This window comes from Rhinoraja longicauda, chromosome 27, assembly GCF_053455715.1.
Source record: "Rhinoraja longicauda isolate Sanriku21f chromosome 27, sRhiLon1.1, whole genome shotgun sequence".
Lineage (NCBI taxonomy): Eukaryota > Metazoa > Chordata > Chondrichthyes > Rajiformes > Arhynchobatidae > Rhinoraja > Rhinoraja longicauda.
This window is the reverse complement of record NC_135979.1, coordinates 23923913-23937669: the sequence shown is the minus strand read 5'-3', so window position 1 is coordinate 23937669 and position 13757 is coordinate 23923913. Positions and strand designations below refer to the sequence as shown.

Sequence of the window (13757 nt, the reverse complement as noted above, 5' to 3'; positions counted from 1 at the left end):
TTCACAGAATTGTGTTGATCTCCTTTCCTTTTGCCCAATTAGACAGGCTAAATTGGGGCATGCAGAGGGTGAATGCAGTCTTTTTCCCAGAGTTGTGGAATCGAGAACCAGAGGGCGGAAAGACAATACGTGATTACAATCGAGCCATCCATAGTATACGGAGAAGTGTACAGGTTTAAACTGTGATAGGAAAGATTTAATAGGAACCTGAGGGGCAACTTCTTCACACACTAGTTGGCACACAAATGAAACAAGCTGCCAGAGGAGGTAGTTGAGGCAGTACTACAACAACATATAAAAGACATTTGGACAGGTACATGGATTGGAGAGGTTTGGAAGAATGTGGGCTGACCGTTACCTGTTGTACCTGCAGGGTGGTGTCGGATAGCTGCTACCCCTTCTCCAGCCCTGGCAGCCATCAGCCCGGGAGCCACTGTATGATGTCCACCCGATCGGCCGGCCGAGGCAAGCGACAGGCGACCATGCCCTGCCCCAACCCCGACAGCCACACCAACCACATCTACCAGGCCACTCCGCCCTACCGCCTGTCCAATGACGTGAGTACCTCCACCCACCGCTGCTTCTGTTGTACGCACAATCTTCCTTGCTGCTGGCCGATCATCGGCCTGTAAACCGCTGGAGCTGTTTAAGGGCCTGACCGCACATGTTATTTAACAAAATGTGCTTTTTAAACTTTAATCTTTTTGTAATATTAAAAATTCTAAAACTTTGAAAATCTAGCTTTTCACTTTTAAGTAATTACTAGAAGGTGGGATTTTTTTAACCAGGATTCCTTCTTCCTTAATCAGAAGGTATTAGCTATAAGGAGAGGTTGGATAAACTTGAATTGTGTACTCTGGAGTGTCAGAGGTTGAGGGGAGACCAACCACATCTGCCAGACCAGGGCACCATCGTGGCGCAGCGGTAGAGTTGCTGCCTTATGGTCTTGCAACACCAGAGACCTGGGTTCGATTCGGACTACGGAAATAGTTATTTAATATTTATGAATATTTTTTTATTTTGTATTTTGGTGGTGGGTTAGTTTGTATTTTTGTGTGTATTTGTGTAAAAGTTTGATTAAATTATTTTTGGTTAAAAAAAAACCCTTTGCACCAGCTAGCGGGAGCTTCAAGTACAAAGCAGACACGGTGGGCTTGTTGTCATTAAATCTTCTCTCTTGCATGAACAGGAGAAGGAGGTGATGAAGGAGCTAATGAAGAATGGGCCTGTCCAAGGTAGGACATTGAAGACACTTTGGTCTGGGTCTGAGGGATTATCCCAGCTACGGTCAGGGCCATCAAAAACTGCAGTGTGAGAGTTCTTTAGTTGGGGCGGGAGGGGGGTCATGAATCCCTGAGGTAGGGGGCATATCGATGTTCAGAAGATTTGGGGGAAGCGTTGGTTAACCTTTGAACAGAACCTGAATGACAAGATGGGGTTTGAGTGGGAAGTGGGACTGGCAGTGGAGGGTCAGTCATTAACTAACATGCTGGTGTGAGCTCCTGTAAATCCCACCCGGTCTTTCATTTCTGCTTCCTTTATTCTAATGTCTTACATTTGTGTGGTATTTGTGAAATGGACTATGGTCAAGAACATTAACTGCAGGAGATCTAGACAATCCTGATGCCCCTCTCAATGTGGCATTGCTGATACACTCAACCCATCCTGCAATTCCTTGTGGCAAGACTGATGAGATTCCCCAATGCTCTTATCCTGTCAAGGAAACGAGCCCTTCAACCCATCAAATTCATGCGATGGGTTGAGTTGGGTTGGGTTGGGTGGAGATTGAGTTGGGTTGGGTTGAGTTGGGTTGGGTTGGGTTGAGTGACGTTTCACAGAGTGCTGGAGTAACTCAGTGTGGGAGGAAACCGAAGATCTCGGAGAAATCCCACGCAGGTCACGGGGAGAACGTACAAACTCCTTACAGTGCAGCACCCGTAGTCAGGATCGAACCTGAGTCTCCGGCGCTGCATTCGCTGTAAAGCAGCAACTCTACCGCTGCGCTACCGTGCCGCATCTGAGGATTTCCTCGGTAACCTTTGACCTGTACATTTTTTGTCTTGTTGCCTTTTGATCTCTGACTTCATTGATCGCTCATCCGTAAGTCAGTTGAGCCTGACCCTCAATTAATCCTCTCATCCAAACTGAGCGGGATTTCCTTCACTCTACTTTGTGTCAATAATCTTTAATGAGGAATGGTGTCCCTTATACTTATTTGCTGCATGCATTACTGCCCTCTTACAAGGTTAGTTCACTTAGTGAGATGCCCATGGACAGAATAGAGTAAAATAAGATGAGCAGCAGACAAGATATGACTGGTTTTGGGTGATAGCAGTCCACATGATGATGTTCTGGTATCTTTTGTCTTGGTGTTTACATGGTGAGAGATGATAATGGAATTGAAAGGATATTTAGAAGAATTTGCTTGGTTGTTGCATGTTGCCATTTTTTTTACTGGGGGGGGGGATGGTGTTGGAAATGAGTGGTGAATTAAAAGGATTTTAGAAGGATGAGAGGAGATCTTATCGAAACGTATAAGATTATTAAGGGGTTGGACACGTTAGAGGCAGGAAACATGTTCCCAATGTTGGGGGAGTCCAGAACAAGGGGCCACAATTTAAGTATAAGGGGTAGGCCATTTAGAACTGAGATGAGGAAAAACTTTTTCAGTCAGAGAGTTGTAAATCTGTGGAATTCTCTGCCTCAGAAGGCAGTGGAGGCCAATTCTCTGAATACATTCAAGAGAGAGCTAGATAGAGCTCTTCAGGATAGCGGAGTCAAGGGGTATGGGGAGAAGGCAGGAACGGGGTACTGATTGAGAATGATCAGCCATGATCACATTGAATGGTGGTGCTGGTTCGAAGGGCCGAATGACCTCCTCCTGCACCTATTGTCTATTGTCTATTGATTTTCTTGTCTGAACGCAAAAGATACGAATGACTTATCAAAGTTGAAGGGTGTCAACCTGAAACGTCACCTATCCATGTTCTCCAGAGATGCTGCCTGACCTGCTGAGTTACTCTGTGCCCTTTTGTGTCTTAATCAGCATCCACAGTTCTTTGTTTCTACAAGAATTTCCTCGGGTGTTCATGTTATGTTGGACAGGGCCAGTTTGAATGGCCAGGTGCCCAACAAAACTCCTGTTGGATGTCCAATTGATCCAGGAATTAATTAGAAGTTGGGGATCGACACACAAGGACAGATTGCTGCATCAATCCCAGCATTGTAAATCCCAGATTGTAAATGGAAAACCTGGAATATTATGGAATTCTCTAGAATGTTTGCCACGTGTACAGGGACTGGGACCGTGTAGATATTCGAACGTAGCTTTATCTGGGCTACGGTGTCATGCTGTATTAATGAAACTTGGGTTGGGTCACAGTGGGAATACAGCGAGTTTGTGCTGAGATTATGGTGGGGCTTTGACAGAACAATGGTCTGGCTAAAGTGGGATTACAGTACACTGTGGAAAAAAATGCTGACGCATCTCTGGTTTCACAGCCCTGATGGAGGTACATGAAGATTTCTTTGTGTACAGAAGCGGAGTGTACAGGCACACACCCGTGATGGGTGAAAGACCAGAGAATTTCCGTCGGCACGGGACGCACTCCGTGAAGATTACAGGGTAAGTAACGTAAGAAGATAACTGCAGATGCTGGTACAAATCAAAGGTATTTATTCACAAAATGCTGGAGTAACTCTGAAATACATGGTACGAATCTTTCCAGATAATTCACTAAACCTAGAAAACTCCTCGTATCTTTCAGGATGTTATCAATTATGATCCTTCCATATAGTCCGATTGAATAGATTGATCAATGTATTACCAATGATCTTCCCTCAGGAAACCCAAATGGAGACTTGTCTTTACCAAAACCAGCCTCAGTCATGCTAACCGAAGGTATTTATTTCACAAAATGCTGGAGTAACTCAGCAGGTCAGGCAGCATCTCAGGAGAGAAGGAATGGGTGATGTTTCGGGTCGAGACCCTTCTTCAGACTGATGAAGGGTCTCGACCCGAAACGTCACCCATTCCTTCTCTCCTGAGATGCTGCCTGACCTGCTGAGTTACTCCAGCATTTTGTGAATAAATACCTTTGACAGGGTAAGTAACGATTGATTCAAGTCGAGTCAACTCAAAGAGGAATGAGAATGAAATATGATCAACAAAGGAGTGTTTTGTGGAGGCTGATGTGAATCTACATCTGGAGGGAGGTTTCCAAGCCACTGTGGGGAAGTCAGAGCATAAAGTGGGGATGTACTGGTGTGACGCACATCAGAATGAGCCTCTCACAATTGCTGTGTGAAAATTCACAGTATAGAGTCATATAGTATGGATTTAGGCCCTTCGACCCAACTCATCCATGCTGACCAAGATGCCCCATCTAAAGTGGTCCCAGCTGTGCCACTATAGGTCAGAAGGAAAGGCAGCATTCTGTGAGACTCAGAATTGCTCGGTGATGCACCCTGATTTGTGTGTCGCTGTATCTGTTATTGGGACTAATCCTTGCCAGAAAAGAGATGGAATAAAATCCCTGAGGCACACATACCGTGAACAGCCAGTCTGTTCCCCCAGGATAGGGGAGTCCAAAACTGGAGCGCATGGGGTTTAAGGTGAGAGGGGGAGGATTGAAAAGGAATCTGAGAGACAACTCTTTCACACAGAGGGTGGTAGGTGTATGGAACGAGCTGCCAGAAGGAGGGTGGTAGGTGTATGGAACAAGCTGTGGAGATGGAATGATCTTCCGGCAGAGCTCCAGCCCACCCATCCCCACCGCACCGAACTCCGGCTGCACCCAGTGACATCCCGGACCCATGCGTACAAGGGGGCTGCTGGATCAGTCAGGGGTGCTGAGATTGGGGACCATTCACAAGCATATTTTGGGATGGTTCTCACTGAAGCGCCTCCCTCTCTCCCCCTCTCCTCGGCCTCTAACCTCAGGCACTGCAGCAGTACACGTTTCTGTGTGGGTTGCATTGTTTTCCTGAACGCCTGTTCTCGGGAGGGTGTCCTGTTCAGGAGCCCTGACTTTCAAAGGGGAAGTGACAAGAATAGAATTGCCTTTCCGTCCCAATGTGGAATGTGATAAATGTTTGAGTATTCTCCACACAGAGGAGTGTCTCTGACCTCATTGCATTGGCCTGCCCTCTCGCGCTGATAAAATCAGACGTCCAGAAATGACAGAATGGGGCTAGACCCAGCATTGTTTGGGATTGTGTTTGGAGTCTGCATAGTGACGGTTGGCTGGATATAGCCTTCTTCCGCCTGTTCTTTCTCCTTGAAAACTGACATAGATTTGGGTGAACGGAGGAAGGGCCCTCTCGTGATGTGCAAACAATCTGGAGCTGGTGGTCGCTGGTTCCTGGGCAAACAAATCCACCTCTAACTGATGTCTTAGCAACGTGTCTCTTTTCAGGAACACCCCAGTGTTCTTCAGTCACTCAGGGCCCCAGAGTGGGAAGGATCTCTGTGCAAGATTCCTTCCACACAAATCCCAATCTTCCCAACATATCCTTGTGGTGCAGCCGGTAGAGCCAGCACCTCGCAGCTTCAGGTTCGAACCTGACCTCGGGTGCTGCTCTGTGGAGTTTGCACGTTCTTCCTGTAACCGCGTTGATTTCTTTTCTTTTTTTAATTTAATTTTTATTTTTTAAATTTATTTGACCAAAAATAATGTAATCAATTATTAAAAATAATATTTACAGTGAACAATAAAACAAAACAAAATCCACCAGCATAATACGAGTCAAACAAATATACTAAATGAACTACTATATAACTATATTACAATGCACATCGAGGATGACTTCCACCCCACGCGGTGCCCGACGGTCCCGGAAATCACCCAGGGTGCCCGTGGACAGCACGTAGTCCCTCTCAAGTACTACCCCGGAAAAGGGGCAGGCAGCCAGCTCGGGCAGAGCCCTCTTCCGCCTGGCGCCGTGAATCGTGGATGGCCAGCTTGGCCAGGCCTAGGAGCAACCCAACCAGGACATCTTCAGCCCGACGCTCTCCCCTACGCACATGGTGTCCAAAGATGAGGATGGTGGGTGAGAAGTTCAGCCAGAAGGCAAGGAGCAGCTCCTTTAGATCTTGGAACAGGGGCTGCAACCTCACACACTCCATATACACGTGGTACACAGACTCACACACTCCATGTACACGTGGATCACATTCACTCACTCCATGTACACGTGGATCACAGACTTACACACTCCATATACACGTGGTACACAGACTGACACACTCCATATACACGTGGTACACAGACTCACACACTCCATATACACGTGGTACACAGACTCACACACTCCATATACACGTGGATCACAGACTCACACACTCCATATACACGTGGTACACAGACACACACTCCATATACACGTGGATCACAGACTCACACACTCCATATACACGTGGTACACAGACTCACACACTCCATATACACGTGGTACACAGACTCATCCAGCCCGCACAAGTGGCAGGCAGCTGGCCAGTCTGTGAACCAACCGCGAGAGAAACAGGTTGCAAAGGACTCCTCGCGTTGGTTCCCTCTGGGTGTTCTGGTCTCTTTCCATATTTCAAAGACATTACTCGGTTAACAGTAGATTAATTGGTTTCTGTGAAATGGCCCCAGTGTGGTAGAATGATGAGAACATGGGCGAATAAAATGGAAATTGTGTAAGATTAGTGTAAATAGATCAGTGTGGATTCCGACGAGAGGGCCTATTTCTCATCACTCCCACAACAAGCAAAAATGTTATCCCTGAAATCCCTCTTAAATTTCTCCCCTCTCACCTTAAGACTATCTCTATTCCTAGAATAGAATTCTCTATTCTGGGAAAAAGACTGAGCATCCATGCCCCTTGTGATTTTGTACACTTCAATAAAACTCAAAATACATGAAACATGAAATTAAAGTGACGAGTGGAAAGGATTGGGGATGTGCAAAGAGGGGGGTAAGGGGGAGGGGGGAGGGAGTCAGATTACCCCATGATAGAAGGGGGAGGAGTTGTACAGTTTGATAGCCAGAGGGAAGGATCTCCTGTGGCGTTCTGTGCTGCATCTTGGTTCTATGCTGTACCTTTTAGAACTGAGATGAGGAAAAACTTTTTCAGTCAGAGAGTTGTGAATCTGTGGAATTCTCTGCCTCAGAAGGCAGTGGAGGCCAATTCTCTGAATGCATTCAAGAGAGAGCTGGATAGAGCTCTTAAGGATAACGGAGTCAGGGGGTATGGGGAGAAGGCAGAAACGGGGTACTGATTGAGAATGATCAGCCATGATCACATTGAATGGCGGTGCTGGCTCCAAGGGCCGAATGGCCTCCTCCTGCACCTATTGTCTCTTGTCTATTGCTGAAGGTACTCGGGTTGACCAGTTTGCCATGGAGGGGGTGAGCTGTATTGCCGCAGTTTGAGGATCATCCTCCCCTCCAAGAATCCAACTCTGCCCTCAGGATGGATTCTGGCCAGCCTTCCTAATGAGGTTGTTGATCCTGGTGGTGTCTGCGGCCTTCACCCTGCTGCCCCAGCACACAACGGCGAAGAAGATGGCACTGGCTACCGCCGATTGCTAGACCATCTACAGCATCTTGCTGCAGACGTTGAAGGAGCGGAGCCTCCTCGAAATGTACAGCCGGCTCTGTCCCTTCTTGTACAGGGTCTCAGTGCTCCTGCACCAGTCCAGTTTACTGTCCAGGTGCACTCCATGGTACTCCTTGGTAAACTGCACATCCACACCATCTCCTCCTCAAGTCTACCATTAAATCCTGTCTTGTCGGTGTTGAGCTGCAAGTGAGGGATTCAGCCCACACCACCCAACAAAGTCGTTGGCTACACCTATATGTGGGTGACCGGAATTGGACAGAGTATCCAAGTATGGTCTGGCCAACGACTTGTACAGCTGCATCATGATATCCCAAACTTTGTACTCAACATCCCAACGAAGGCAAGCGTGCCAAATGCTGTCTTCACCACCCTGTCCACCAAAGCATGGACATGCTGTCACTGTAACTCTGGGTTGGACCCAGCCAACCTCCTTGGCTCCTTTCCAAGGGCTCAATCTCCCGCCCCCCCCCTCCCCCTCCCTGTTCTCAGGTGCTTCTTCAGTCACATTATCTCCCTCTGCAGACTCCACTACTGCCCCATCCTCATCTATGCAATGAATGACAAAGGCTTCCTGTGCCACCCCCATGCCCCCCACCCTCCAACCCCCCCCCCCCCCCTTCACCCTGTGGAGTTCCTCATGTCCTGACTTGACAAGATTTTCTGAGGCATCAGTGATCGTAGAATGAAGAGAAAGAAAACTGATGCTGGAGATCAGGAAGTAGTGCATATACTCAGCTGGTCAGGCAGCACCTGAGGGGGAAGAACCAGAGTTGACATTGATGATAGATTGCTGCTCTTCCCTGGCCAATGAAGATCATAAATGCCCAGCGACAGTGTGGGTGGGCGTGGTCCATGACCTGCCACTAACTGGCAGCATAGAGCCATGGAGTGATGGCACCTTCAGCCCACTGATTCCGTGTTGTCTGTCCATCCTATACCATTCCCATCTTATTCTCCCTATGTCCCCAACAACTCCCACCAGATTTCACCACCCCCTACACACTACAAGCAATTTACAATGGGCAATTAACCAGCCAACCCAAGTGTCTTTGGAATATGGGAGGAAACCCCTTATGCTCACAGGGAGAATGTGCAAACTCCACCAGAGAGCTCCTGAGGTTGGGATTGAACCCGGGTCTCCGGTGTTTGGAGGCAGCTGCTTTACTTGCTGTGCCACTGTGCTGCTCGACATGTCAGTACTGTTCCCCTTATGCATGCTTCCCTTCCGAGTCTGTACACTTGAATGCAATGTTTCATTGAGGTTTATTATCCTTACCTGTACTAAGTGACAGTGAAAAGATTTGTTTTGCTTGGCATCAGTTCCATAGACAAAGCTCAATGCATGCAATGGGGCAGAGGTGAATCGGATGGTACCTTGTTTATGGAAGGACCGTTCAGAAGTCGGTGCTGCAAGAGCTTTGAGGCAGCAACTCTACCACTGTGCCACCGTGCCGCCCTTGTGAAGCCTTATACCAAAAAAGCTATTCCTCAGTCTGGCAGTGAGCACTTTCAAGATTCTGTATATACTGTCTAGCGAAAGAGGGGAGAAGGAGGATTGACCGGGGTGAGACAAGTCTTTGATTATGTTGGCTGCTTTCCTGAGAGAGCATGGTGCAGATGGAGTCAACAGTGGGGAGTCTAGTTTGTGTGATGGGCTAGGCTACATCCACAACTCTGCAATTTCTTGCGGTCTTGGGCAGAGCAGTTCCCAAACCAAGCTGTGGTGCAACCCGACTGTGTGCTTTCTCTGCTGCATCTGTAATAACTCGATTTCTGGCTGATAATTGGGAACATTTGAGCGTTCTTCTAATCAGGAGTTGCTTTGTGTTTGATGTTTTGTAGATGGGGTGAAGAGCAAGGATACAACGGAGAGATTCGTCCTTACTGGGTATGTTGAAATCACCATGTTAGCACACGGCTAACATGTGGGGGATACGAATGACGTGCCGGGGAATGGTGCTTGTGGGTTAGAGGCAGAGGAACTCACCGTCCACAGGCGAGATACTCACATGGTAGGAAGCTACTGCCATTCAATCAGATCCTATCCAAAACTGGAAGTGGCCATTCAGCCCATCTCATCAATGCTGGTCAAAGGGCTCTCCAACCTGATCCCAGGGTTTGTCTCCTCGGGTCATGGATTTTCAAGCACACACTGTGTGTGAGCATTGTTTAAATGCGATGAGAGGTTGGTTCTTCTTCACTCATCCTTTCAGGCGGTGACTTCCAGATCCACCATCCTCTGGGCAAGAAAATCATTATCTCCTTCATTCTTCCACAAATTCCGTCTCCTGGACCTCTTCTGGAAAATAGTTCATTTCTATTTATTTAGGGCCCTCATAATTTCATCCACCTCAAGTAAGTCACCCCATGCTCACCCCTGGTCCAAGGAAACAGACCCAGCCTCACCAATTCTTGCTCCTGGTCAAACCACTCCGATCCTGGCAACAACTCCGCCGCACCATCTCCATTGCAAGCCTGTGTCATGGTTTTGTGTATAGTTTGTGTCAGAACTGTACACAAAATCCAAGGTGTGGCCTAACTTGCGTGGTACATCATTCGAGCAATTTCAAGGGCAGTTTATTTATTTATTTGTGTCATCACACAGCTGTTTGCCAATAGCGAGCAAATTTTAGTGCCACGTCATTGGCCTGTGCAAGATCCTTTACAGTGCGTGTGTCATGCAGCATGTCACAGCTCAGGGGATGTTCCATAGTCTGGAGGCCCCGTCTGCACTCGCAGTCTGCCTCATCTTCAGTATATCCCCACATCAACATAACATAACATAACATAACAACACTTTATTGTCATTCGGCACAACACCGAACGAAATTTCAGCAGTCACAAAACACAGCAAAAAGAAAAAAACACAGGACACCCGACCCCAACACAAACATCCATCACAGTGACTCCAAACACCCCCTCACTGTGATGGAGGCAACAAAACTTCCCCTCTCTTCCCCCCGCACCCACGGACAGGCAGCTCGACCCCTACCGAGGCAACCGACACGCACAGCCCCCGCAAGAGGATGGAAGGCCCCGCGGCCGAGCCGCCCCGGGCACCGAAAAATCCCGCGGCCGCACCGGGCGATGTTAAGTCCAGCGGCCGAGCCGCACCGGGCACCGAAACGTCCCGCGGCCGAGCCGCACCGGGCCATGTTAAGTCCCGCAGCCGAGCCGCCCGGGCACTGAAACGTCCCGCGGCCGAGCCGCGCTGGCGATGTTAAGTCCAGCGGCCAAGCCGCGCCGGGCGATGGAAGGCCCCGCGGGCGAGCTGCGCCCCGGGGAAGAGACCTAATAAAAGAAAGGTTTCCCCCCGCCCCACCCCACCCCCCCCACACCCCACACCCCCACCACACATACACAGCCAAAAACAGAAACAAAAACCATCCCAACACCGACAGAAACAAAAAAAAAAAGAAAAAAAGACAACAGACTGCCAGAGAGCCGCAGCCGTTAGGCGCAGCCAACTCCAACATGTTCGATCTGCTCCTCCCCAAGCCTGTCCGCAGTCTGTTGAGAAGTTCAGGATAGCCGATAAATGCTGGCATTACCGCCGACAGACATATTCCAAAAAAAGTATTTTTTTTTTAAAAAAAAGCCTAACCAGGTCATTACCACGGGCTGGTGGAGGCCACTGTTAAAGTGGAGATTGAAAGGCTCTTGTTTAGCAAAGGCGTCAACAGATATGGGGAGAAGGCAGGAGCATGGGGTTGAGAGGGAAAATAAATTGGACAAGATCGAATGGCAGCGCAGATTGGCCTAATTGTGCTCCTATATCATATGGACGCTGCATCCTTCCTGTGGACTAAAGTCAGGCTCCAGTCCACACTGGTCCCACACAAAGCAGCTCACATCTCCACTACCAGCGACTCACCCTGAAAACAAATGTATTTTCTTATCAGTCACCAGCCATTACTTTAATGCTGAGTACATCAATGTTGCCCCAATACCATGGAAACTCCTGCTGAAGGTGGTGACAGCTCTGTGCAGTCGTGACGTGGGTGAACCTGGGAGAGTGTTGTGCTGGGGTAAAGGTTCTGCTACCAACGAGAATGCTGCCAGGTCAGATGGAGTTTCCTGCCAAGATCCTGGGCATGGGGGCAATGTTACCCCAGGTTCATCCCTGATTGACATTGATCGGTTCCTTCCTCCGCCCCTCACGTTGTCTTCTCTCTCTCTCTCTCTCTCTCTCTTTCCCCCCTCTGCCAGATTGCGGCCAACTCGTGGGGAAGGAACTGGGGGGAGAACGGATACTTCAAAATAGCTCGGGGCGAGAATGAGTGCGACATTGAGACCTTCATCCTGGGAAGTTGGGGTCGCGTGACCATGGAGGACATGCATCGGAAGTGAGGGGCCCCACATCCCAGGCCGTGGCCCAAACATCTCCAAGCTGGAAAAGACTCATCCGTCAAGTTAACCCCCTTCCCCCCCCCCTCCCCCCCCTCCTCAATCGGCAAAGCTCTCGCAATCCAACAGTATCAAACAGTGTTATGTGGCTCGTCATGAGCAAGTTCTGTCTGACAGTTTGTGACAGAACAACCCAGAAAACATTACTCCTTACAAGAGACACTGTGCTCCAGAAAACCCACAGCGTGATAATGAGCAACACACCGGGAATCGCTGGGTGCGACATTGCCACGAGAAGGTGCACTGTGGATAGAGATTCGGTGCTCCAGCATCCACGGCAACTGGATGTATCACGACCATCTTGCCTCCTGGGGTTTGGTTGGGGCTGTGAGTTGTGGGCATAGGTGCAATGTTACCCCATGTGTGTGTGAGCCATTGCACTCGCCCACAGGGACCTGGCCTCTGCTGCTGGGGTTCCTGATGCCAATCCGCACTTCGCCCTGATTTTCACAAGCGAATAAGTACCGTGCTTTTGCCATTTTTATAAACTTCATGAAACCTAAAATCAACCGCATCTTAAACAGGAGCATGCGTGATGATTTTTAAAAAAAAATTTAACTCAGGAAAAGCTGTGATTTACAAGTGGGTAGGGAGGACATTGCCAGGAAGATGGGATATCGAGGAGCACGGATTTGAGGTGCGGATCAGGAGCGATCAAGTTGTGGGCAAAGTGAGCTGAAGGATGGAATGAGCAGTTCCCGCTCCTGAGTGGCACATTGTCACAACTGGTAGAGCCACTGCCTCGCCGCGCCAGAGACCTGGCTTCGACCCTCACCTCGGGTGCTGTCTGTGTGGAGTTTGCACGTTCTTCCTGTACCGCGTGGAAGGGTTTCCTCCGGGTGCTCCGGTTTCCCTCAACATCCCCAAAAAACGTGCGCTGTTTGTAGGTTAATTGGCCTCTGTAAATTGCCCCCCTAGCGTGTAGGGATTGGGTGAGAACGTGGGATAACATAGAACCAGTGTGAACGGGTGGTCAACGTGGGTTGATGGGCATGTTTCCCTGCCGTAGCTTTCAGTTTAATCAATTCAGTTAAACCAGGCAGCATCAGCTTCAGGCAACAGAGGAGATTTGCAGGAAAGTAGCCAAGGAGAGGGACTGTACTTGGAGAGACTGGGGCAACTCGAGTCATGGTTGGAGCAGAGGTGGGATGGGGAGGTGCTAGTGAAGGTGCATGAGGGAGGGATCTCAGTGTGTGTGGGGGGGGGGGGGTCCTGGATTCAAGTAAACCGCAGCCTGGAGAGGAGCAGACAGTCTGCCAGCAGCTTGCCTGGAGAAGTGGTGGGTTGAAATGCAACAAAAGACATTCAAAGGGAAATTAATGCTCAAATAGGAAGCGCTATCGGGGGACTTGGGGACTGTCAAAGGCATGGGGTTTCCCACTTCTCCTTCCCGTAGGATGCTACAACAAGCCCGACATGATTTGGGACAGAACATAATTAAAATGCTGGATTGCAGAGGGAGTCACGTTTGGTGCTAACCATTCCCCAAACTACGCCCAGATGATCTTGTCCACTGTTGCCTGGTTTCTGGACAATCAGATTTATGTCATTTTGCCGCCTTCCGTAAACTTTTTGTTCTTGCTGAAAGCAAACATCTATTATAAATGCCAAAATTAAAAAAAATGTAGTTAAAATGTCACATGTTGTTGATGTGTTTCTGTGGCCTCTGGTTTAGTCAACCGGTGCACTTCTTTGGGAGAAAAGGTATTGGCGGAGGTAATGTGATGAATGCCAGGCTTGAA

General features: G+C 48.8%; 1 protein-coding gene across 1 annotated transcript in view; it reads left to right on the top strand.

Annotated features, from left to right (window-relative positions):
* Positions 1-13644, top strand: part of tinagl1 (tubulointerstitial nephritis antigen-like 1) — a 37894-nt gene extending 24250 nt beyond the window's left edge. Inside the window, exons 8-12 of the mRNA XM_078422849.1 lie at positions 374-557; positions 1190-1235; positions 3502-3625; positions 9451-9496; positions 11818-13644. Coding sequence (XP_078278975.1) covers positions 374-557; positions 1190-1235; positions 3502-3625; positions 9451-9496; positions 11818-11958 — 541 coding nt within the window. The 3' untranslated portion in view covers positions 11959-13644. The remainder of the gene's footprint in view (positions 1-373; positions 558-1189; positions 1236-3501; positions 3626-9450; positions 9497-11817) is intronic.
* The last annotated feature ends 113 nt before the right edge of the window (positions 13645-13757 follow it).